At 38.3% G+C, this 24,688-nt stretch overlaps 2 protein-coding genes across 3 annotated transcripts; both read right to left on the minus strand.

Moving 5' to 3' along the window:
- Nucleotides 1-821: 821 nt before the first annotated feature.
- On the minus strand, nt 822-13,857 carry RSPH4A (radial spoke head component 4A). Of its 2 annotated transcripts, XM_061132057.1 has the most exons (6): nt 13,172-13,857; nt 9,063-9,297; nt 6,439-7,179; nt 5,026-5,176; nt 2,950-3,067; nt 822-1,059 (listed from the first exon to the last, which is right to left on the minus strand). In XM_061132057.1, the coding sequence occupies exons 1-6, from the start codon at nt 13,855-13,857 to the stop codon at nt 822-824; spliced, it is 2,169 nt and encodes a 722-aa protein (XP_060988040.1). The 2 variants fall into 2 exon arrangements, with proteins under 2 accessions (XP_060988040.1, XP_060988041.1); XM_061132058.1 differs by lacking the exon at nt 5,026-5,176 and having other exon boundaries at nt 1,037-1,059.
- A 9,799-nt stretch (nt 13,858-23,656) lies between these two features.
- Nucleotides 23,657-24,199, minus strand: LOC133048178 (transmembrane protein 230-like). Its single transcript, XM_061131801.1, has one exon. It carries the CDS (start codon nt 24,197-24,199, stop codon nt 23,657-23,659), a length of 543 nt encoding a protein of 180 aa, XP_060987784.1.
- Between the last annotated feature and the right edge of the window lie 489 nt (nt 24,200-24,688).

Raw genomic sequence — 24,688 nt, forward strand, 5'->3', positions numbered from 1 at the left:
TTCCCTCCTTGAATGTAAGCTCCTAAGATTTCTGAAGCAATGCCTAGTTTTTAACAGTAGCCTTGGAGTGCCAGGGATATAGGACTTAAAAATACTTTTTTAGTGAATAAAAACAACCAGTTTAGAAAAGCAGTGATAGAAAATATCAGTCTGAAGTCTTTGGAGGTCCCAGCTAGCCATCTCTGCAAATAGTTTTCCCCCAAATCAGATAAAAACCAATTTCTATAGGATGAAAGAAGAGTTACATTGAGAAATTTCTTTAAGAAGTAACAGGTAAAAGTTAAAAAATTTGAATGTTCCTACAGTCTTGGAGCAGGTAATGGAATTGTATACCCTCTCCACATAGAGGGTTGGGGGGAATATATATGTATATACAGATAGATGTATATACATACAGTATTTGCAACAGTATCACAAATTGCTGAAGAACACATGCTCTAATTTGGTTATCAATATTTTTGGTCTCAGTATTCCTTGACACTCAAAAAATATTTAAGCCCCCAAGTAGCTTTTGTGGGGTATATATTACCATGTTTGCCCATTAGAAATTCAACCTGAGGCTTAAAAAATACAGAAGTACATAATTCGGTTAGCTGAAGCCATCAGAACAGTAATTAAGAAAATGTCATTTAGCCTCTGAAAAATCTGTTGAGCATCTTTCTAAAAGTACATATTAATAGTCCCAAATATGAAATTCCAAATTTTTATTTTCAGGGAATGATATTTTACACATGAATAGTTCTAATTTATATATATAAATCAGTCCCAAATAAGGAGTATGTGTGTATCAGTCTCATAAGACTGGGCTAATTCTACTTGTATTAGTCATAATCATCTTCGTCATCTTCCTCTTCCTCAGTTTCTTCATTCTCCTCTGTTGAATCTGCTGCTGCTTCTTGTGCAGCCCTGAAAGCCTGCTCCTCTCCCACAGTAGGGTCATCCATTTCCGTAATTTCTGGTCCACTGGGGTACTCTTGATAAACGGGTGGTGGAACTGGAGGTGTATAGCTGTCTGGACTATATTTATGACCCCAGCCTATGTAGAGATTTTCAAACTTTCTGTAAGTTAAAAAAAAAATGTAGATCATATAATTTTTCAGTAAGAAAAACTTATCCTTTTCTGTAACAATAAAGTACTTAAGAGTATCATAGTCCCATAATGTTAAAACAGTACAATATATTTAAAATGCATTAGAGCTGAAATATCCCTACACGATTCTTCTACCACAGGGAGTTGTGTGTGTTTGTGCTCAGTTGTGTCCAACTCTTCGCGACCCCGTGTACTATAGCCTGCCAGGTTCCTTTCTGTCCATGGGACTTCCCAGGCAAGAATACTGGAGCTGGTTGCCATTACCTCTTCCAGGGGATCTTCCTGACCCAGGGATTGAACCCACATCTCTCACATCTCCTGCATTGGCAGGTAGATTCTTTACCAAGCATAACCTGGGAAGCCCACAGGGGGTTACTATGACCCAAACTGCTCAAGCTGGTTAAGAAAACATAGAGCCAGACCCTGTCAAAATGTACCCTACACCTGGACCACAGCCTTTGATCTTTTAATTATTTTCAGAAAAACAAAACAACAAAGTTAAAAGTTGCATACATTCCTTAGAGTTAGGAACAATTAAGAAGTTGCCAGTCTAGCAAACGGCTGCATGAGGAGTTGGGCTTGTGGTTAGAAACCTATGTGTGATTTTTCAGGTCCAACCTTGGGCAATCACAAAAGCTTCCCCTGGTAGACCTCACGGAAAAACTGCTCTCTCCACACCAGACTTGGTGCACACCCGGGGCACTGCAGTCTCAAAGGAGTTGTGGGCAAGGACTCTGGCCCCTCTGGCCTGTCATGCTCTTGATAGAATTGTGTTTCTGGCCCAGGTGCCTTTATTCCCAAGCCTCTTCATCTGGGGCCTTCAGCAGAAGTCTTCAGGCCCCTCTGCCAAGGCTTCCTAATGGGGGTTGAGTAAGAAAAAAGGAGACCTTATAGATGCTTTCCCCTACTCTGCCTCAGTACCTAGTAGCTTTTTTGTTTTGTTTTTGATTTTTGGCATTATGGCATGTGGGATCTTAGTTCCTCAACCAGCGATTGAATCTGCATCCCCTGGAGTGGAAGCTCAGAGTCTTAACCGCTGAACCACCATGATAGCCCCAGTACCCAGTCCTTTTTTCTAGCCCTCCCCACCTTCCTCTGGTCACAGGTCCATACAACTGCAAGAGCCTTATGTTGAGGACTTCCTTGTCAATGGGATGACCTCACAACTGTGCTGACCCATCTGACTTTCCACCAGTGTGGCATTCCATGTGGGCAAATGGAATGAGGTGGTGGACAGCAAGTAGAATCAGTGCTTCAACTTGCTTATGCTATCACAGTAAGTCATTAAAGGCTTGAAAACACTTTCATTTTTGGCTTGTTGATCTCATGGCTACTCTGACATTTGACCACTCAGTTCTCCAGCTCAGCCAAGCTTCTGACCTTAGGTTATTAAGTAAGAAATGGAAGCATAAGACAAATGGAAATATATGCTCTGGGTGACAAAAGGACATTGACTATCCTCTTATCCTAATTCTCTTGAAAGTGATAGCCTAAATCATACATATTTTAAATTATCTTTTCTCAAGATATCTAACAAAAATGATGACTCAATTTAACACTGCTTAGAATTACCTCCATGAAATGATTATCAATTACTCAAATAACCGTAGAATAAAAAACATTTTAGCTCCATTAATTGGATAATTCAGATGAAAACGCAGAAGTCTGAATTACTCTAATGTTCTGAATTTGATGCTTTGTTGTATAAGATGGATGTTGTTTGAATTCATCTTATGCCATTACAGACGACATGCCAAAGAAGAGTTAAAACAGTAGTAACTTAACATTCCAGTGATAACTTATAATTTCCAGAAGTTAAATCATCAAAATAACAGCCTTATAAGTGGGCACATACTTACTTGCCGTTGGAAAAGGCATATGCTCCAGGCCAAAGGTTGGATCTAAGGACTGCAATCGCATATTGAGGAATGAGATTTGAGGATAACCGTGTTGTCCAAGGCGATGTGTTCTGGATCTCTGTAAACCAAAGAGAAATTCAAAATAGATTTAACTCCTAAATAGACAAGCATATACTGTGTAGCAGAAAAGCTATATTTATAAACCTTAAAACACACACACACTTGACATAGAAAAGTTAAAACATCTGTTTAACATAGGATCAGGAGGGTATTATATGAACATCGTGGAACAATGAAATTTGAAAAAAATGTGTGTTTATATATATTTGTGTTTATATATGTGTGTACATTTGAACAACAGAGAAAATAAGTTTTACCAACGGAGAGGAGGCCTGTGTGGTAGGGGGAAAAATATGTGATGACCAAATCATTATTGTGAAAGAGAGCTAGGGTTTGGAGCGTGAACACTCCAAAACTGAATAGGAAGAAAAGAAGAATATGAGAACAATAGTATATTGGAAAAAAAAATAGTACTCCTTGATACTTTACTCTATGTCATGTGTTTACGATCTGTAGAATGCAGAACAAGTATGATTAAAAAAAAAAAAAAAAAAAGATAACTGTCAGCATTTCTAGTAAGAGAGCCAACTTATGTTTCCCCTCTGCAATACACTCCTGCAACCTCTGTCCTAGAAAGTTCTTTGTGGGGCTGGCCACATTACATTCTTTACTCCCACCATTAACTACAGTGTGTGTGTGTGTGTGTGTGTGTGTGTGTGTGTGTGTGTGTGTGTGTGTGTGTGTGTGTGTGTAAAGGTTTCCCGCACTATCCAAAAGTAGAGCGCTCCTATGAAACCTTTTGTAAGCCGAAATGACATAGAGCAAAGAAGCAATTACCTTAGGACACATCTTGCTAATAGATTGCCAAGATAAACTGAGATAAAGCACAGAAGCTCCAAACACAATTCAAAGCTATGACAACTTGATGCTGAGTGTAGTTCCTGGGGAAGGAACTTGGAGGTGCCGCTCTGACAGCCTGAAGTGTGTGGGGCCCTATAACTGCTCACAGCAAAAATGCTGAACATTATTTTTGTTTTGCCTTTTTAAAAAAAAAATTTATATCAGTGAAAATTGGTACTGATGTAGTTCTCTCAGAAAAGCAAAGTGCTGTAAAGTGGTTTTTTGAAAAGCAAGAAATACCTGTGTATATATTAATATATGGGTTTCCCTCATAGCTCAGTCAGTAAAGAATCCGCCTGCAATATCGGAGACCCCGGTTTGATGCCTGAGTCAGGAAGATCCTCTGGAGGAGGGCATGGCTACCCACTCCAGTAATTCCTGCCTGGAGAATCCTCATGGTAAGAGAAGCCTGGTGGGCAGCAGTCCAAGGGGTCACAAAGAGTCGGACACAACTGAGCAACTTAGCATGCAGCATGTCACCATGCCAAGATCTTATGTTATTTGGACTATATTCCCCACACTCTACCTTTCATAGCCATGAGTGATTTATCTTGTAACTGGAAATCTGTCTCTCCTAATCTCCCTCACCCAATTCTCTCATATAGTATTTTCTAATTAAGGCATGTACATTTTTTAGATATTATGTTATTATACACTTAATAGACTGCAGTAGAGTGTAAACATAATTTTTATGTGCACTGGGAAACCAAAAAATTGACTCATTTTACTGTAATATTCACATTTTCTGCAGTGGTCTGGAATCTGTCTTACAATATCTCCAAGGTATGTTCCTATATGGGCTTCCCTGGTGGCTCAGAGGGTAAAGCGTCTGCATGCAATGGGGGAGACCGGGGTTTGATCCCTGGGTCAGAAAGATCCCCTGGAGAAGGAAATGGCAATCCACTCCAGTACTCTTGCCTGGAAAATCCCATGGACAGAGGAGCCTGGTAGACTACAGTCCATGGGGTCGCAAAGAGTCAGACACGACTGAGCGACTTCACTTTCACTTTCATGCTCGTATATACATGTGTACGTATTTATGTATGCCTGTATAAACACACACACATATGTATACATATATGAACACACATACATATGTAGGATATGTAAAATTACCTAAATCTTCAGAGATTGGTGTCAAGAGTGGAGGCCCCACTTCCTGCTCTATGTCGTCAGGCTCTTCTCCTTTTTCTTCTTCTTTTTCTTCATCTTCTTCTTCCTCTTCCTCCTCACTTTTTTGTATGGGGTTGAACCAATTACAGCGACCCTGGGTAAAAATACTGCAAGATCTAGTGATCTAATGAGGACCTTAAAATGCCAGAATATTCCTTTGGATTGAAGTAAGTATCTGCATGGTGTTCCACTGTGTGGCATATTGATCATTCATTCATTCAACGTATATTTACCAAATGCTATCTTGATCTATGTTATTTCAAGCAAAATATTGTTACAGGGTATTTATATATTAAAATTATTCAAACCTTAGTGAAAAATGTAATAATGCATTTTACTAATTTATATGACGGTAAGTTACTATTATTATTAATAGCAACAATGTGATAATAAGATTAGGTATGAAGTTTTGAGGTTACAATTTCTCATTTAATTAACTCATCTAGAGATATTTAAGAATATCTCTTATCTACATCAAAGTATAGTGAAGATATTCTACCTGCCAATGAGACCGTTTAATGGATTGTTTAAGAGTGTGGACTCTGGATCCATTCTGCTCATTCACATCCGAAACTTATTAGATATGTTTCCCTTGTGACATTTCCTAAACTTTCTGCCTTAATTTCCTCATCTGTACCATAAGGATATTAGTCTTTTATACAGGTGTGAGTTTTAAATGAGCTACTATATATAAAGTGCTATTAAAAACTGGCAGAATAGATTCTATGTAACTACTATATGACACTTGTTTTTGTTAAAATCTTTTATTGTTCATGCAAAAAAAGTTCCTTGGCTAATAAAAATAGAATAAAAGAACTCTTCCCAAAATTAATGTACCCATTTATATTTAACTTGTAAAAATAATTTCACAACACGTTTAAACCTAAATTCTTCCATAACTTGCCAAATACTCCATGTGTGTGCTTAGTCGTTCAGTGTGTCTGACTTTTAGCAACCCCCTGGACTGTAGCCCACCAGGCTCCTCTGTCCATGGGGATTCTCCAGGCAAGAACATTGGAGTGGGTTGCCATTCCCTCCTCCAGGGGATCTTCCCAACTCAGGGATCAAATCCTGGTCTCTAACATTGCGGGCAGATTCTTTACCATCTGAGCCACGAGGGAAGCTCAAATAAAATACAGCCCATTTTACTTCCATTTGGAAATAAAATCTGTTTGAAGATCCTGGGTCTAAACGACTTGACAATTATATACCACTTTGTGTTTAGATTTTTTTAATTGTCTCTGTCTTTGTCTACAGTCTGAAGGCCTTTGTCTTGAATATACTGTGTGCATTATAGACAGAATTTAACAAATATTTATTGACTAGCTGATAGGCTGAGAATTGCAAAACTCCTACCTGAGGGAGGATATGTTGTACATGATGAACCCAATTGGATAGGGATTCCACTAGATCAGTCACTTGGATGCCTTCAAAATCAGGGTTTTCTTCAAAGCTATCTCTCCCACTTTCTATTTCTTCTTCCTCTTCTCCTTCTTCTTCACCAAAATGATAGAATCCTAGAGGGCTGACATGGGTCCCTGCTGAAATTCTGGCAATTTGTGCTCGTAAGTAATTACTTTCATTTCCTGGGAAGGGTGGGTAGCTTATAATGGGGGTATCCAATCGCCCAGTGAAAAACTTCTTGATTTTTCTTGCAATAACGATTTGTGCAGGTGTCACTGCTGGTAACTTCACCCATGGTCTTCCTGGTTCATTGCAAACAAAATAGACATATTTGTTGGCACCTGTTCTGCTTTCTTCTTTTGGAATAGCCTGTGGGACCTTGTAAAAGGGCCTTGGTAATTCATCTTCATCGTCTTCATCAGCTTCACTATCTCCATTGTCCCTCTCTTCAGGTACGTCTTCCTCTTCCACCTCCTCTTCATCTTCTCCCTCACGGAATTCCACTTCAGCTACAATATAATTCATTTCCAGACCTAAGATCTTGCCCCAGAAACGACATTTTTGGATTGGGTGGGTGTCAGTAAGCTGCTTGAGGGCAAGAAATATGCGGTAAGTCTCATCTGTGCCCAAACCAACTCCAGCTTGTTCAAAATAAAAAGCTGATTCCATTATGTTTGGAAGAGCGTGTTCTGCCTGGGAATACAAGCACTGTGATTAATATTTTATCCATAAGAGAACTGCTTACAACCCGAAGACTTAATGCAATCCCTATAAAAAAAAGACCTTTTTCATAGAACTAGAACAATTAATACTAAACTTTATTTGGAGCTACAAAAGACCCAGAATAGACAAAGCAATCCTGAGGGGAAAAAGAAGCTGGAGGTATAACCCTCCTAGACTTCAGACAATACTACAAATGCTACTATAATCAAAACAGCATGGTATTGGCACAAAAATAGACATATAGATCAATGAAACAGAATAGAGAGCCTAGAAATAAACCTGTGTACCTGTGGGCAATTAATCTACAACAAAGGAGGCAAGAACAGTATACAGTGGAGAAAGGACAATCTCTTCAGCAAGTGGTTTTGGTAAAGCTGGACAGCTACATACAAATAAGTGAAATTAGAACATTCCCTCATACAATCTACAAAAATAAACTCAAATGGCTTAACAACCTACATATGAGTCATGACACCATAAAACTCCTAGAACAAAACATAGGCAAAACATTCTTGGACATAAATCATAGCAATATTTTCTCAGATCAGTCTCCCAAGGCAAAAGAAATAAAAGCAAAAATAACAAATATTTGATCCCCACATGCTGTTTGTCCCCAGTCTTGTCAATACTATATACAGCTACATAACCAAGTGTTTGGAGTAAGATATTTTTAGAAAAGATCAGCTAATGTCAAGTCCTTGACACCTATCACTTGTCCCTTCTGACTAGTCTATATCTCACTATGCCATTTGCGTCTCCTTATGAAGGCTACAGAGCTCTAGAGGGTTTGTGTGTGTGTTTACTAAGTTGCTTCAGTCATGTCCAGCTCTTTGAGACCCTGTGGACTGCAGTCCTCCAGGCTCCTCTGTCCATGGGATTCTCCAGGCAAGAATATTGGAGTGGGTTGCCATGTCCTCCTCTAGGGGATCTTTCCAACCCAGATACCTAACTCGCGTATCTTAGGTCTCCTGCACTGGCAGGCGGGTTCTTTACCATTAGATCCACCTTGTATATCCCTACCCCTCCTATCTATCCTTGACTGAACTCTGTGTCCTTTTTTGAACATATCTTACTCCAAACATCAAGTTTGCAAGTATGTAGATGGTTTTAAATAGCCTAACAGTAATGGAACATAGAAGCTCAGTAAATGTACAGTATAAATTACTCAGTAGAATAAATTGCAAATATGCAGGCTTTTAGGAAACAAAGCGGATACTGATTTGAAATATTTGAAGGTAAAATTTCTGTAATACAGCTGATTTTATTCTTGAGTGATAGCTTTTAATCTCTGTCACCAACTTTCTCTGTAAATATTTTCAACAATTTATCTTCGGGGATTAAAAGAAATATTTTATTTCTCTCCTATTATGTCTGATTGACATAATATACATACTGTCAAGGTGCAATATGAAGAAGTAGCCTTGGAAGAAAATGCAAATGACATTAGAAGCTCTTTTAATTTTTCCAGTAAATTAAAGGGGAAAATATGCATTTTGATTGAAAGCCAAATTTTATGTGCCATTTATTCATTCATTCAACAAATACTCAGTAAGAAACAGCTATGCACTCAGGCTGTCTCAGGCATTTTGGAAAATATAAAAGATGAAGGAACCATTTCTGCTGATACCAAGGGGTTTAGCCCCACAAACATAAAATAGCTAAATCTGTGAAATACTAAAACACAATGTGAAAACATAAGAAACTCTAACCAAGGAAATGAGTGGTGTGAAATGAGGTTGCAAATACTATTTAATAAGCTATAAAAAGGCAGTGGGTATGAATTTAAAGTCACACCCCATTCACCTCAAAAAACCCATAAGATTGACCTATTCAAATTTACAAGAGTGACTTACTATTTCATCTTCCAGCTCTTGGTCAGCTCCTTCTAAATTTCCCTGAAGAAAAAGAGTTTTCTGCTTCTCTGCTATTTCATAGGTTGCAAGCATCTCATTCTCATTTTGGAGTGTATCTAATTTTTTACTAAAATGTTCCATCTTGACATCTTGGCTAATATTTTCAATGATGTCCACAGCATTTTCAGGACGCTCATCTAAGACCTTGGTCAGCATTTCAGAAAGATGATCATATCTACCCAAAGAGAAAATTCCAGATAATATCCCTGTCTAAAGCACTTGAAGAAATATTTCATACATATTCAATGGGTTTTTAGGAAACTTCAACAACCTGAAGACTTGAGAGATTTTTAGTGGAAAAACTCAGTAACTTTTACCACTGCCAAGAATAACTTATCCTAGAACTTTTTAAGAAATTCCTTCAATATGATATGAATATTTAACTTATTAAAGAAAAACACATTACAGCAAGATACATGTTCTACATCAGCTACATTTTTCACTTTTTATTTCAGATCAAAATCTCTCAGTTTTATATTTAAAAGTGACTAAGCTTATTTTTCACTCTTTTAACATAACTTCTTTTCCATCCCCCTTTCCTACCCCTCATTAAATCCAACTTGATTTTTAAATCCAGCTGACTCTCTTAAGATCAGTTCTCTTTTTACACATTTCCTAAGCCAGTTATATACTTCATTGTTTTTAGACCTACAAGAAATACATTTCATATTGCAACCCCAACCCACCCCCCACACACAAATGGAGAGAAAAATGTCATCTGATGTTACTCACGTTTATTAAAATGTGATGCACTCTAATATTTTTTGTCCTTTTCTGTTAAAACCACTGCTGTAACTTTTTATTTCATAACTGAGTTAGTGAAGCTGCCTCTAACCTCTCTATTGATTCATTAATTAATCTCTAATCTCTCATTAATTCATTACATTTTACACAGAACTGCTAGGAGGTGCTTTTTAAGATACCAGTTTTACAATGTGAAATTTACTACTGAAGAACCCAAAATGCCTGTCAAACTGCTCTCAGGCAAGATAGAAATTCCTCTGTCCAGTGTGAGGACTTGCATAAATTACCTCTCTGGTGGATAAGCACTGTATCTCTTCTTTCATTTCTAATAATTAGTTCAGTTAGAATGGCTGCCCAGCAAGGTAAATCTACCAAATAGCCCTTTCATCTTGTTGCTATCTGACTTGAGATCCTTTGCTTGCTGTGTCCTATACATATTTTTCTCAAGAAATGATTTAAAATACACTTAATCCTCAAAGTCTTACCACTCAGATTATCCCTGAAACTCTTCTTCCTCAGTGTGGACTGGGCCTTTCTAAAATCACTGAAACACTGTGGTGTAATTGTGTACATTATATATTTCTCATTCAGCAACTGCAGTAGGTTCTTCCAGGGCTGAAATTAGGTTTTTGTTTATTGTTTTAATATATCTCTTTCCTTATTATAGTGAAACAAAATGGAAGTTCAATAAATCCCTACTATCTTTAACCTGCCCTAGTTATTTAATTCTTTCTTTAATATCTGTATTTATCTAATGGATCTTAAGAACATCAACGAAAAATAGGTAAATTATATGCACAACCAATGTGAGGGACAGTTTGCAAATATTATATATGAAGGATATCTTATTCTCCAAAAATTGCTATTTTTATATAAATGAACAGAAATGTTATGACTGACAGAAAAGAAGAAAGCAGTCTTTTTCTGCAGGCTTTTTATTCAACAATATGAAAACCAATTTTGTATTTTAGTCAAAATTGTTTTAACGGTAATTAAAAAAATAGCTTTCAAGGTTGTCAAATAAGAGCTGTGTATAAGATATGGAGTTTAGTTCATCTTTAATGAGCCATTTTTAACTATAGTCTATACAGCACTTAGAAAGTAATAGTGAATATTATGGATGGCATTCAGTCCTGGGTGTTCATTGGAAGGACTGATGTTGAAGCTGAAACTCCAATACTTTGGCCACCTGATGTGAAGAGCTGACTCATTTGAAAAGACCCTGATGCTGGGAAAGATTGAAGGCAGGAGAAGGGGATGACAGAGGATGAGATGGTTGGATGGCATCACTGACTCAATGGACATGGGTTTGGGTGGACTCCAGGAGTTGGTGATGGACAGGGAGGCCTGGAGTGCTGCGGTTCATGGGGTCGCAAAGACTCAGACACGACTGAGTGACTGAACTGATGGATGGTATTCATTTATTACCTCAGAGACTTAGCATTTGGACACTAAATTAAATTTGGCTATTTAAGTAATGTCAGTTATAAAATAATTCAGTAAAAGAAATTTTCCCATTTTATGTTTTGTATTCAGTTTTAAATTGTGAACTTTCAAATATTTATAATGAACTTTTTTGACATTTTATCAAAGTTTGTAAATACTTGCTTATTATTTACCCAGGGAATTGTGACAAGAAGTTTATATCAGCAATTCAAGTAGAATCCAGCAAATCACATCCCTGAAGTTTAAGTAAATTGTAGTTAGAAACAGTTATTTATAAATAATATTTAATTTGGGTTCTGTGAAGACCTCTCACATTAAATATTAATTGATATCTTATTCTTCAGACTTTAAGATTATACTTCATATTTTTAAAAGCCAAGTAATAGCTTTGCCACATACGTATATTGAATGACATTCATTTAATGTTTGCCGACTAATCAGGAGACATCTCAGCAAATTGAGGATTGTTGTCATTGTTCAGTCACTAAGTTGTGTTCAACTCTGTTGCGACCCCATGGTCTGTAGCCCGCCAGGCTCCTTCTGTCCATGGGATTTACCAGACAAGAATACTGGAGTGGGTTGTCATTTCCTTCTCCATGGCACCTCCAGGGGATCCCAACCAAGGAATTGAACCTGCATCTCCGGCATTGGCAGACGAGTCGTTTACCACTGAATCACCAAAGAAGCCCCCATGTTGAGGATTAACTAGATTCAAAAGGTCTAGAGTGTGTCTCCTGTACTGCCATTAATTAATTAATTCTTTATTCAGTAAATAGCTGATAGCACTGTGCTAGGCATTAAATATATAGTGGTATTCAACACTCAAACGGTCCCTGTACTCTGGGGACCTGCACTTTAGAGGGAAGAGTCAAACATTAAATATAAGTCTGTAAGTCTCTATACAATTATAAATGACCTTAAGTACTATGAAGGAAAGAGCAGGCAGTTATAATAGAGTTCTATGGAAGCTGATTCCTAAAAGATGTGAAGACAGCCAGCAAAGGCTAAGGAGGACTTAGGGAAGAAGCCGTCTGGGCCAAGAGAGCAACACTCAAACTGACGAGGCCATGTGGTTGGAGCATAGCGATGGAGGAAAGCTAAGAGTCAGACAGTGTTGTAGCCAGAGAAATGTTGCGCAAATTAATTTTTCCATGACTTAGTCCCTTCATTTAACAAACAAGCGGATTATATTAGACGTTTTCTCAAGTCCCTTCTAGCCCTATAATTTTGTTGACCCTATGATTATGTAACCCTGGAAGCAAGAACCTCTAGAAATCTAGACTCAATGATGAGACCTGAATCTTAGCTATAATAGGATGGTCAGAAAATTCCTGGGTCATTGGTTACCACATTTTAAAAGAGATCTGGATAAAATGGCATGTACTTGGGGTGGCCTGTATAGCAAGGAATTCTCCTGATTTGCCTTGGACTGAGAAGTTCCTCGGGATGCCATGCCTAGTCAGGACAGTCCCAGGTGAAGCAGACGTTTATCACTCCAGCACTGGCCTGGGTAGGGACTTGAAACCACGCCATACAAGCACTGAGAATGCTTAGATTTTGGTAGACAGTCCTTTTTAACAAGCATCCTGGAGAGATACTTTATGGTTTCTTTCTAACCCCAGATTCCATAATTCCTAGATTTTATTTGTGTGTATCTAGGATTTTTAAAGAAGCTAAAAGAAACTCCACCAGTGACCTGTCTTGAGTCCTACAATTCAAAGAGTTATGAAGTCACTCTCTCACTAATCCAGACTTTTCAGATATATTTTCATTCACCCACAGAAGCACATCCTCACACAGAGATAATCATACCCCCTCCTTTTGCCACATTTTCCTCTCTCTTTTCCTCCAAGACTTACAGATTTAAGCCCGACTTGCTACTGGTCTTCAGTAGGTAAGCCTTAGCATTCTGAATGGCAATCTCAAGCATGCTGGGGGCCACTTCAGAAGCCCCAGACTCAGGCTGATCCAGATGATAGTTATTGTTTGAGTCATCTTCTTGAAAAATGTCAAATCTCAGCTCTTTCTGTTTAGAGGTGTGGTGGCTCACATCCCTCAGTTCATGCAGCAGATATTTGGTTTGCTGAGGTTGATGAAAGGTGTTTCCCTCTGATTGACATGTTTGATGAGGAGTTGATCCGCCTTTATCAGATAATTGTTCCAAATGGCCAAAATGAGGTGTCTCAGCTTCAGAAATAACACTAATGGTCTTGTCTGACTGCGATGGTGCCATAAAGTCCTGCCTGGCCAGAGCCAGGGGAGAAAGAGTGGAAGGGAGCTCCTGAGATGAGGAAGGTGGAAACGATGAGCATTGTCCTACGAGGTCATCCACAGGTCGATCCGGCGTTCTGGCTCCAGAGCCGGGCGTCCTAGGAGGGCTGCTCCTGGGCTGGAGTCCAGTTTCTGGCCTCTGCTCTAACTCTAGGACCTCGGATAGCCCAAGCTCAGGATCTTGGGAAGTAGTTACCGTTTCTTCCCACGGCCGCCCTGTTTCCCCAAGTTCTTGGTGTTCTATTTTTTGGTTGACGGGGATGGAGTCTTCCATGGAAGAAGTCAAGAGAAAAAAAAGTTTTGGATGAAGAGGGCGTGCAGATATGGAAGGTAGCAGCGCAGGGCACTGGCTTTGCTTAGGTTTGCAAGGCGATATCTAGGTTCTAGCAGCTCTGCAAGTCGCAGCGTCAGGTCTCCATAGCAACCCCAGGCTGGGTTCCCCCTAAGAGAAACAACGCGCGCCTGTTGCCAGGAGTCTAGGGAGGAGACCGAGAAAGATGAGAATCCTGGATTTGTGATTTGGCGGAGCCTCTGCTCCCTAATAGCTCAGCCAATCTAATCTGCCGTCCATCAGGCCCGCCTGGAAACCTGAGAACTGGGCCGACGCAGAGGAGGAGCCCCGGGAGAACTTTCAGGGTCTGAGACTAATATCTTGATTCAGGTTGCGCGCTGAGGAGTGAGTCTTGTGTTAATGGGGGAGGGGGAGAATGCATTTACAGAGCTTGTGTGTGTTTGAGAGAGAGAGAGAGTGTGTGTGTGTGTGTGTGTGTGTGTGTGTGTGTGTGTAACGGAGAAGAGATTGAGGGTGAGGGCGAGGTGAAGATCTTGGAAATCTGGAGGTTCAGGTGACAAGGAGTCTCCAGTGTGCAGAACATCAGAGTCCAAAACTCAGAAATCAAAGGTGTCTCGTCTGTGCCAACCAAACCAGAGACTTTTAGACAATAAACAAGGGAGTCCTGAGTTTCCTCTTCTCCCTCCTGTGGAATCCGCCAGATAAGTAGGCAGAAAATTACCTTCAAGGAGAAGGCAATGAGAAGGTTACCCTATGTAAATAGATAATTCATGGGTTACCTGTTTTCTAATAACTGAAATTCAAATTAACCCTAAAGCTATATTAGTATAATGTAATCTTTCTTTGATAATACACCTGTGATTTCATAATTTTGCAGTATCTAAGGTCATGATTATGACTATTAATTCATATTATTCCATCTCCAACCAAAAGAATGTATAGAGGATGGAATCATACATATCTGGCCTTGACTAAAACTGTAAATCAATTAAAGTCTTTCATGTTAATTTGTTCTGTATCTCTCTTTTAAAACAAGCCACTTGATCCTTGATATAGCTTCTAATTAACAATTTGTTGGTCATAAATTCTAACTTCATGAAAGAGCATCATATTTACCACCACGCACCCCGAGTTTAGTGGAGGTTAAAAAGCACAGAACTTTGTTCAAAGCTGTGGATCTTTACCCCTCCCAAAATGTACATCGGCGTGCACACACGGAATGTTGTATGTAATTTCTTCTGGTTCAGGGACTCCTTGAAGTCAGAGGCCTCAGACAGATCTCTTAGAATAGATTCAAAAAACAAAATGAAAAACTAGAATTATAAATTGGAGATTTTTTTTTTTGTAATTGGTACAAGGATTGAAGGGGGGATAGCATTTTATTCCCCTTCATAGATCTATGCTCTCCACCCTTGAAGCTGGCAAGAAGTGATGGAGGCTCTTTTCTTGGACTGACAAGCCAGAGCAGGATGGTAAGACCAGGAGAAAAGGATAAGGAACAGTTTTTTGCATCTGTATTCTCAAGAAGTGTTTGTCTGTAGTTTACTTTTCTTGTAATGTCTGTCTGGTTTTGTTATTAGAGTAATTCTAACTTCATAGAATGAATCAGAAAGTATCTTCTCTAGTTCTATTTTCTAGACGAGATTGTAGAGAATTGGTAGAATTCACCTGTGAACCCATCTGGACCTATTTTTGAAGATTATCAATTATTTATTAATTTATTAATTATTAGAGATTATTAATTATTGATTCAATTGATTCACACACACACACACATATATATGAGGAAATTGCCTCTATATATGAGTCTATGTATGTTTTGGCAGACTGCTTTTTTCAAGGGATCGGTCCATTTTACCTAAGTTATCAAACTTACAAACCTAGACTTCTTCGTAGAATCTTTTATTATCCTTTTAATGTCTATGGGACCACTAGTGGTACTATGTCTTTAATTTTTGAACTAGTAATTGCAGCTTCTCTCCTTTTTTTCTTTTACTTAACCTTGCTAGAGGCTGATTAATTGATTGACCCTTTCATAGAAATAGTTTTTGGTCTTGTTAATTTTCTGTTTTCAATTTCATTAATTTCTGCTCTAATTTATATTATTTCTCTTCTTTTGCTTACTTTGGATTTAATTTGCTCCTTTTTTCTAGTTCCCTAAGATGGAAGTTTAGATGATTGAAGCTTATATGACTTAGATCTTACTTTTTTTCTGATATGTGTTCACTTCTATAAATTTTCCTCTAAATACTGATTTTGCTGCATTCCCCAAATTTTGATGTTACCTGGTATTGAAGTTAGCTTTGTTTGAAATTAGTCAATCCTAAAGGAAATCAGTCCTGAATATTCATTGGAAGGACTGATGCTGAAGCTCCAATACTCTGGACACCTGATTTGAAGAACTTACTCATTGGAAAAGACTGGGAAATCCGATGCTGGGTAAGATTGAAGACAGGAGGAGAAAGGGACGACAGGATGAGATGGTTGGATGACATCACTGATTTGATGGACATGAGTTTGAGTAAGCTCTGGGAGTTGGTGATGGACAGAGATGCCTGGTGTGCTGCAGCCCACGTGGCCGCAAAGAGTCGGACATGACTGAGTGACTGAACTGACTGATATGTGTATTTATATTTAAAGTGGGTTTCTTGTATATTAGATAGAATTGGCTTTGTTAAATCTTTTATAATTGTAACCGACATGCCTAATGTACAAACAAAACCATTGGTATATACAGGAATCCAACACCCCTAACTACTTGTACTTCGTTCAGTATCATTATTCTTTGTCCATGGTACGGAGAATGAGTATCAAGTAGACAAAAAATGGATATATCATCGTCCTCTTGCTTTCCTGTTTCTACTAACTGCCAATTTAGTAGACCAATTTCATTACAGAATAAAAATACTGGAAGAATGCAAAAAAGACAAAAAGAACTAAAATTGCATCTCAATAACCTCTGACCTTTATAATAGCCTATCACATTAGCTCACTCAGACTTCACTGTTATCTCAGATTTTAGAAACAAACCAATTGCTCCCTGACAGTTATATGTCTTTCTGTGATTGAAGAAATGCCCATGAGTTAAAGACTCTCAAATTAGGGCCAGATTACTCTTTAGCTCTTGAAGGGAGGCTTCTAATTCTTTTGTCATTATCAAATTACTCTGAAAGAAACACTTTTGCAGACAATGAATATCCAACTTGATACCAGGTTATTTTGGGGGAATTTCTTATATAAATAGGCTCTTGGCTCTCAAATTTTTTATTGAGAGCCACTGTACACTTTTTACAATGAATAGCTCCTGAAATAGATCTTGCTAATGTGGGATATAATTTATATAATATACTCGCAAACTCTTTCCATTTTAAAGATATGCTTTTTCATTCTGCCCACTGCCTTCTCTACCATGTCATTATTATCATTTTAGACAATGCTAGCAATTCTTAAGATGAAGGGTGGCAGAGGCATTTGGGTTTGTTCACGGGATAAAAGTCTATCAAGTATTTATGTAAAAACAGGATGAATTAAATCTATAACTTGGAAGATGTTGTTAGCCCTCTAACCTTAGAAGCTGTCCAGCTTTCTGTTTAATTTTCTGGCATGGACCTGTTGATTTTGGTTGTGATTCCACCGCCATCTTTGGTATTCCTTTTTCTCTTTTTGCAAGGACTTAAACACATAGAATTGTGAATTCCAGTCCTGGCTCTCTACTTACTAGTTATGTGATAAACATAGGTAAGTTTCTTAAAGACTTCTTGCCTCAGATTTTATCCATAAAAATGTGGGACTAACATCTATAAAGGGTTGTGGTAAGAATTTCAAGATGTGTGGTCAAATAGTGGTATTTATTATGATTAACATCATTATTTTTAATACAGTTAGATATAAATCTTATGTTGAATTTAGTATTTGGAGACATTCTCTAAAGTACTTTCACCTGATTGCTTTAATGACACAAATTACAGATCTAGTACATGTAGTTTATTTTTGATAGGATAAAATTTCATTATTCAGGGTACTTAAAAGTAGTTCTCAAACAGAAATAATATGTGCTCATAATAAACATTTAAACAGTATAATGTAAAAAAGTTTATGTATATGCAATTTTGAATTCATTAATCAAATATGAATGTTGTAATAGTGTATATTTCTAAGCCAATTGATAAAAATGCATGAACTTAGAAAAAATATTTTCCCACTGTTTAGTTTATCTTTTTTATTAAACTAGGAGGGAATATATGTATTTGTGAATGTACTTTGTAAAGAAACAAATGGGATAATGCTAGGCACTATTCTAGAACTGTTTATTACATTCAATAATTATTCAACACATTCTAAAATTTGTACATATATGTGTGTATAACATATTTGATATTAAATATGTTCTATAATTTATTTAACCCTAATGGCTATTGATGGAGACTTAGTTGTTCAACTTTTAATATTTGAAATAATGTAACACTAAACATCTTACCACAATTATGTTTGTTCATATCATAAAGTATATATTGTATGTGTGTATATATATCTATATATATGTGATAAATTCTAAATGTGAAATTTCTGGGTCAGAAGTTATGTACGTTTAAAATTTTTATTTACATGGTCAAGTGATAGCTAACGAGATTGATAATGACTTCCCTCATGAATCTGCCTGCCGATGCAGAAGACAAGGGTTCAATCCCTGGGTCTGGAAGATCCCCTAGAGAAGAAAATGGCAACCCACTCCAGTATTCTTTCCTGAAAAATCCCATGGAGAGAGGAGCCTGAAGGGTTACAGTCCATGGAGTCTCAAAAGAGTCAGACGTGACTTAGTGACTAAATAACAACAACAAAGATTGACATTCTACAATTGTCACATTTTTAAGATGTCTGAAAAATCTGGGGCAGTATTTTAACTGACAAATTATTTGAGTTGTGTAGATATGAATGGCTTGTGCTCATATTTATAAATTAACCTCAATAAGGCAAGCTCCGGGAGATAGTGAAGGACAGGGAAGCCTGGTGTGACAGTCCATGAGGTCGCAAAGAGTCAGATACAACTGAGCAACTGAACAAGTCAGTTGGTTAAATAATATCTTACCTGAAATATTCTGATTCTGTACAAAGAATTTTCAATTAAATTGTATTTATAAATGCTTCATTTTCCAGTTAAACTTTTATATGGAGAAGCAGCAATGCAACCATCTTAAAATATCAATATATCAATTACATTGATATGTCACAGAGAATGTGATGCAAATACAAATAAATACCATGATCTAGTGTTTTGGCCATTCAGAACAAGTTTGTACTGATGTACATGCTATGTGATATACTCTTTACAACTTAGCACTCGGATAATGCACACAAACATCTAACGAACCATTTAAAATTAGAAGCTAAATGTAGCTGTGTAAGAATACCGGACTTTAAAGCACCTTATTGGCTGGCAGTAGTGCCAAGAGTCCAGACTATCTTGTTTCTATTCCCTATGTACTGCCCTGTTACACAGTGACTAGTAAAGAAATTAAGCTCACTTTTTCTAAACTGCTACTCTGCTTTAGTAGCATTTCACTGAACAATGGCAGATCAAAACAAAGGCAGTTGATAACCAGTGGAACTTTCAGAGCTCTAACTTTTCATGCCCACTTTTGAACCCAAATTTTCTAAATGTGCTGGCAGACTTTGAAATCCATGCTACTCATCTTTGTTGATTCTTACTTGAAATATAGTAAGTCATATGATTATTTTTATTTTTAAAACATTTTTAGTGTATATATCTGGAGAAGGCAATGGCAACCCACTCCAGTACTCCTGCCTGGAAAATCCCATGGACAGAGGAGGCTGGTAGGCTGCAGTCCATGGGGTCGCGAAGAGTCAGACGCTACTAAGCGACTTCACTTTGACTTTTCACTTTAATGCATTGGAGAAGAAAATGGCAACCCACTCCAGTGTTCTTGCCTGAGAATCCCAGGGACGGGGGAGCCTGGTGGGCTGCCGTCTGTGGGGTCGCACAGAGTCGGACACGACTGAAGCGACTTAGCAGCAGCAGCAACAGTGTATATATCAATAATCACTAGAAAATATTGTTAGAAGTATTTATTATCATTTTTTAGGAATAATTTTTTCCCAAACATGTCCCAAGAGAAGAAAGGTGTAAGAAAGTATGTGTATCCTGATCAGTTTTAATGGAATATATCACTTCATTGTTAAATGCACAAACCATTCTTTCTTGAGGGAGCCCAAGAATTCCCAATCATTGATGACTAACTTGAAAGATTTTAGAGTGTGAGCTGGATCTACTCAAGGCTGGAAACATTTTCTTCTACTTCCCACCAAGTATAGCTCTATAAGATCCTGTTTTCTGCTTTTTTGTTTTGTTCTGTTCTTGTTTTTCCAATACTTTAACTTGACAACTTTGTCAAATAGAGCCCTTCCTAAAGTATTTTGAGGAGGGAAAGGCAGAAGGAGAAGGCATGGGAAAAAAGCTCATTTGACTGCTCCACTAGCACCCGTTCAGCAGGACCAGTGTCTTGTTTTTTCCCCCACATTCATTTAAATGATATATTTGAAGCTGTCCAGGATAGGTGTTTGTATTTGGGCCTCCCGCACAAATCTTGATGACGGGACCCAAGTTTACTGGGCAGGTGCATCTAGTCTGTTTAAAATTTTGACAGGTGATATTCTCAATTCAGTATGGGTTTTAAGACGACACGTTCTACAAATTTCTTGAAAAGCAGCTGATGAATGAGCTTGTGGAATACACAGTGAAACAGGCTACTTTCAAAACCATGGAAGAAGACTTCTGAGTAAATTATGAGTTTGTGGCCCACACGCTTGGGAGGACAGAGAAATAAGACTTTCTTCCAAAAATTAATGAAGTACTGTGCTCTGTTTCAAAATCAAGGATAAACTCCTACTATCAGAATGCTGTTAGAAATATTCTGTCTGGAGATGGGTTTTGCTTCTTACACTCTCTCACCATCTCTTGTGTCCAATGACTCGGCTTGGTGAGCCAATTAACTGTTATCAGATGGCTGTCAGGCATTGCTTGGAAATCTAGTCATTTCAAAAGGATGTTGTTCTAGGAAATTTGTCTAAACTCTGTATAACAAAAGAAAAGGAATATAAATATAAGTTATAATTCAAGAAGAGTTATTAGATACGTGACTTGGTAAACTAAAATTATAAAGTTACCATATATACTATCCATACAATGTGGAGTTAAAACAATGTTTGGATTTCTAGTATCATCTTCTGTCGTATGATCATGCTCTCGTAGCATGTCTTTACTGGCCTAACTGTGCTCTTTGGGATAAGGTTCATCTCTGAACAAAGGTTTACCACTACTGACTTTATTTGGATCTTTGATTTCATGAGTTGGCATTCCTTAGCTAATGTTGCACAGATTTATTGTTCTTTAATATTAATTACTCATATTGAAGCTGTGGTGAACTTTTTACCAGTTACTTTCCCAATATACTCTTCTGTATATTCTGTGGTTTCTAATAAGAGAGTGGATTATGATAATGCTATCAGAGCCCAAACAAATTACATTTCATATTATCCCTGTTTATTTAGCACAATTTGATAAATATCAAACTAATATTTAGAGCTTTGTTTTTCACATTCATTCGGTATATGTCTAGGTATGAACAATAATATAATACCCATGGAAGATCAACTTGACTACATCCTGTTTATTTAACAGTAACACATCTGAGAGTATCTTCCTTCTCTTTTATGAATTGACAGTATTCTTTGTCCAGAAAATACACTCCTTTCCTTATCTTTCACAAATCTATGTTCTTTATTACAACACTTCAAAAGGTATTTGTTTTTATAGGATGATATACTTTCCTCTAGAAAATATTACTAGTTTGTTCAATATTACCTTTAATCTGGAGCCACGGCCTTGATTCCATATTCAGTCCTCTTCTCTAGATCCTTTCTTCACCTTCTCTAACAGCCAAATTTATCAGGAAGCTAATGAGACTTAGCGTCAGGGCCCCACCCTTGTATATGCCCCTTGATAAGCCCTCTGCTTAATTCTGAATTCACAAATTTGCATTCTATTTCTTTGTATTTCTTAAGAGACCCCCCCCCCATCCAAATTACATAAAATTTAGGCACCACAAAGCCTGGATCTGCCTTATTTTCCTGTATAGGAATCAAGAGAAGTTTCATGCAAATAAAAAGTAACGCTGTGTCTGGATTTAAACTTGTAACTTTGCAGATTAGCAGTCTAATTCTGTCTGGTGGCCAGCTCTTCTATGCTGTTTGAGGTGAATAGATGTAATTCATTTATGGCTTAGTGCATTCTCCTATAGAACCCTATTTTACAGTGAGAAATTAACACTTTTGAAAACACATATGTGCTATGTTGTTGATATGGAATTTTTTATTTGACCCCCACTAGAACCCAAAACTAAGATCATGGCAAACTGTCCCATCACTTCATGGCAAATAGATGGGGAAACAGCGGAAACAGTGGCTGACTTTATTTTTCTGGGCTCCAAAATCACTGCAGATGGTGATTGCAGTCATGAAATTAAAAGACGCTTACTCCTTGGAAGGAAAGTTATGACCAACCTAGACAGCATATTAAAAAGCAGAGACATTACTTTGTCAACAAAAGTCCATCTAGTCAAGGCTATGGTTTTTCCAGTGGTCATGTATGGATGTGAGAGTTGGACTATGAAGAAAGCTGAGCGCCAAAAAACTGATGCTTTTGAACTGTGGTGTTGGAGAAGACTTTTGAGAGTCCCTTGGACTGCAAGGAGATCCAACCAGTCCATCCTAAAGGAGATCAGCCCTGGGTGTTCATTGGAAGGACTGATGCTGAAGCTGAAACTCCAATACTTTGGCCACCTGATGGGAAGAGATGACTCATTGGAAAAGACCCTGATGCTGGGAAAGATTGAGGGCAGGAGGAGAAGGTGATGACAGAGGATGAGATGGTTGGATGGCATCATCGACTCAATGGACATGGGTTTGGGTGAACTCTGGGAGTTGGTGATGGACAGGGAGGCCTGGCCTGCTGTGGTTTGTGGGGTCACAAAGAGTTGGACACAACTGCGCGACTGAACTGAACTGAACTGAGAACCCAAAACTGTAGGAATTGAGGCCCCCAACTGTGTCTCAGCGTATTAATGTGTCCAAGCTTATACAGCTGGAAAGTTTGCCTCTGGGATTTAAACCAAGCTCTGTGTGACCCTACAGCTTGTAGGGCCTCCATACAACACAGCTGTAGTGCTCTTTTAATTTTTCCTCAATTGATATTTGGTTTATCATTCACAGAATACAAAGTTAGAGATTAATATGAGGGCTAAAACAGAAACTTTTCAAATAAATCACTTGTAATAATCACTATGTAATAATTTTAACATAATATATTGCATTTTTCTATTTGCCACAAGATAAAATTGTCCATGAGGACTATTTAAAAGAAACATTCAGCTCTGAATAGGTGGCGGTGGCAACATTTTGCTTTCACAGAGTAACTTTTTCACTTCCTCACACAATTAACATCCAAGTGGAAAAATTTGTCATGGGCTTCTGCAAAGGCCAGGAAAATAAAAATAGGACACGTCCTCTCTTAACTTCCTAGTCGGCTAACTGTAAACTCAATTAACATTTGGAGGATGGATTTCTAAAATCTGGCCATAGTGGTGCGGAACATTTATTTGCAAAACGGTAGATTTCCTTAATTCTTAAGCATCGATTTCCACAACTTCTGTCCAATGCCTTCAACCCTGCTCACCCCTACCTGTGACTCCTCTGGCTGGGGTGGGGGCTAGTAATCAAAGTCCGGAAGGTCACGGAAGGAGCAGCCCGGGCAGCCTCGGTAGGCTCTGTAGGCGACGATCAGGTAGTAAAACCCGGGGAGGAACACCAGGATGCCGACAGTCAGGACTGGGAAGGCTCGATTGGCGCCCACTTTGCTGATATAGCCTGCCAGCAGGAGGCAGCCCGTAATAATGAGAAAAGCACCAACCAAAAACTGTGAGAAGGCGCAGGCGATGGCCTTAAAAGGAATGTCAGTACGGCTTTTCTCCAATACATGAGGTCTTACGACACCTGGGCATCTTTTCGGCTTTAAGCTCTCCTTGGCAGGTGAAGTTTCCTTCTGACTGTTAATATGTCCGCCGTCGGGACTGGGGAGCTTTGCGTATCTCACTTTGCCGCTGGGCATGCCAGCAGCCACGTTGATGCGAGTGGGCACGATAACCCGCCGAGTGGGCGCGGAGCTTGCCCGTGGCCACGCAGCGGGCGGAGGCGCCAAGGCCAGGGCATCCACCCAACGGCTGCCTGACCACGCGGTGGGCTGCCCCAGCATCTCTCCTCCATCTGCCTTCCCTTTCTGGGAGACTGCCCTGTTTTTGATGGAATCTCTCTTTTATCGTGTGAGTTTGCCATTGGTTTGATAATGATCAATTTATTGGCTGTATTTGTTATTTTCTTAAGCCAGTTCTAGTAAACTCCCAAATCCTTTACCATTAAAACTATTTAGATTGAGCAGATTAGATTACATTCTTTGTTTTCATTTAGTCAATTTCATAGAATTTCCATTTATACTTGCTTATAGCAGGTGCCCTCAATAAAGCTCAAATCCTGATATGATGATCAAAGGCAAAATATGTTCAAAGACCGCAAGGCAGTTCACTCCTAAATTTTGGCTCATTTTATAGGGAACAGCTCTCTTATAGGTTATATTGTCTCAACACTGATTCAGTGATTGTGGGAGTGATAAGCTCTTTGGAATGTTAGAGTTTAATGAGAAGCAGTGTGATGTTTTAGGAGATTGCAAAGAGGGGCGGTTCCTACT

Source organism: Dama dama, chromosome 28 (genome assembly GCF_033118175.1).
Source record: "Dama dama isolate Ldn47 chromosome 28, ASM3311817v1, whole genome shotgun sequence".
Taxonomy (NCBI): Eukaryota; Metazoa; Chordata; class Mammalia; order Artiodactyla; family Cervidae; genus Dama; species Dama dama.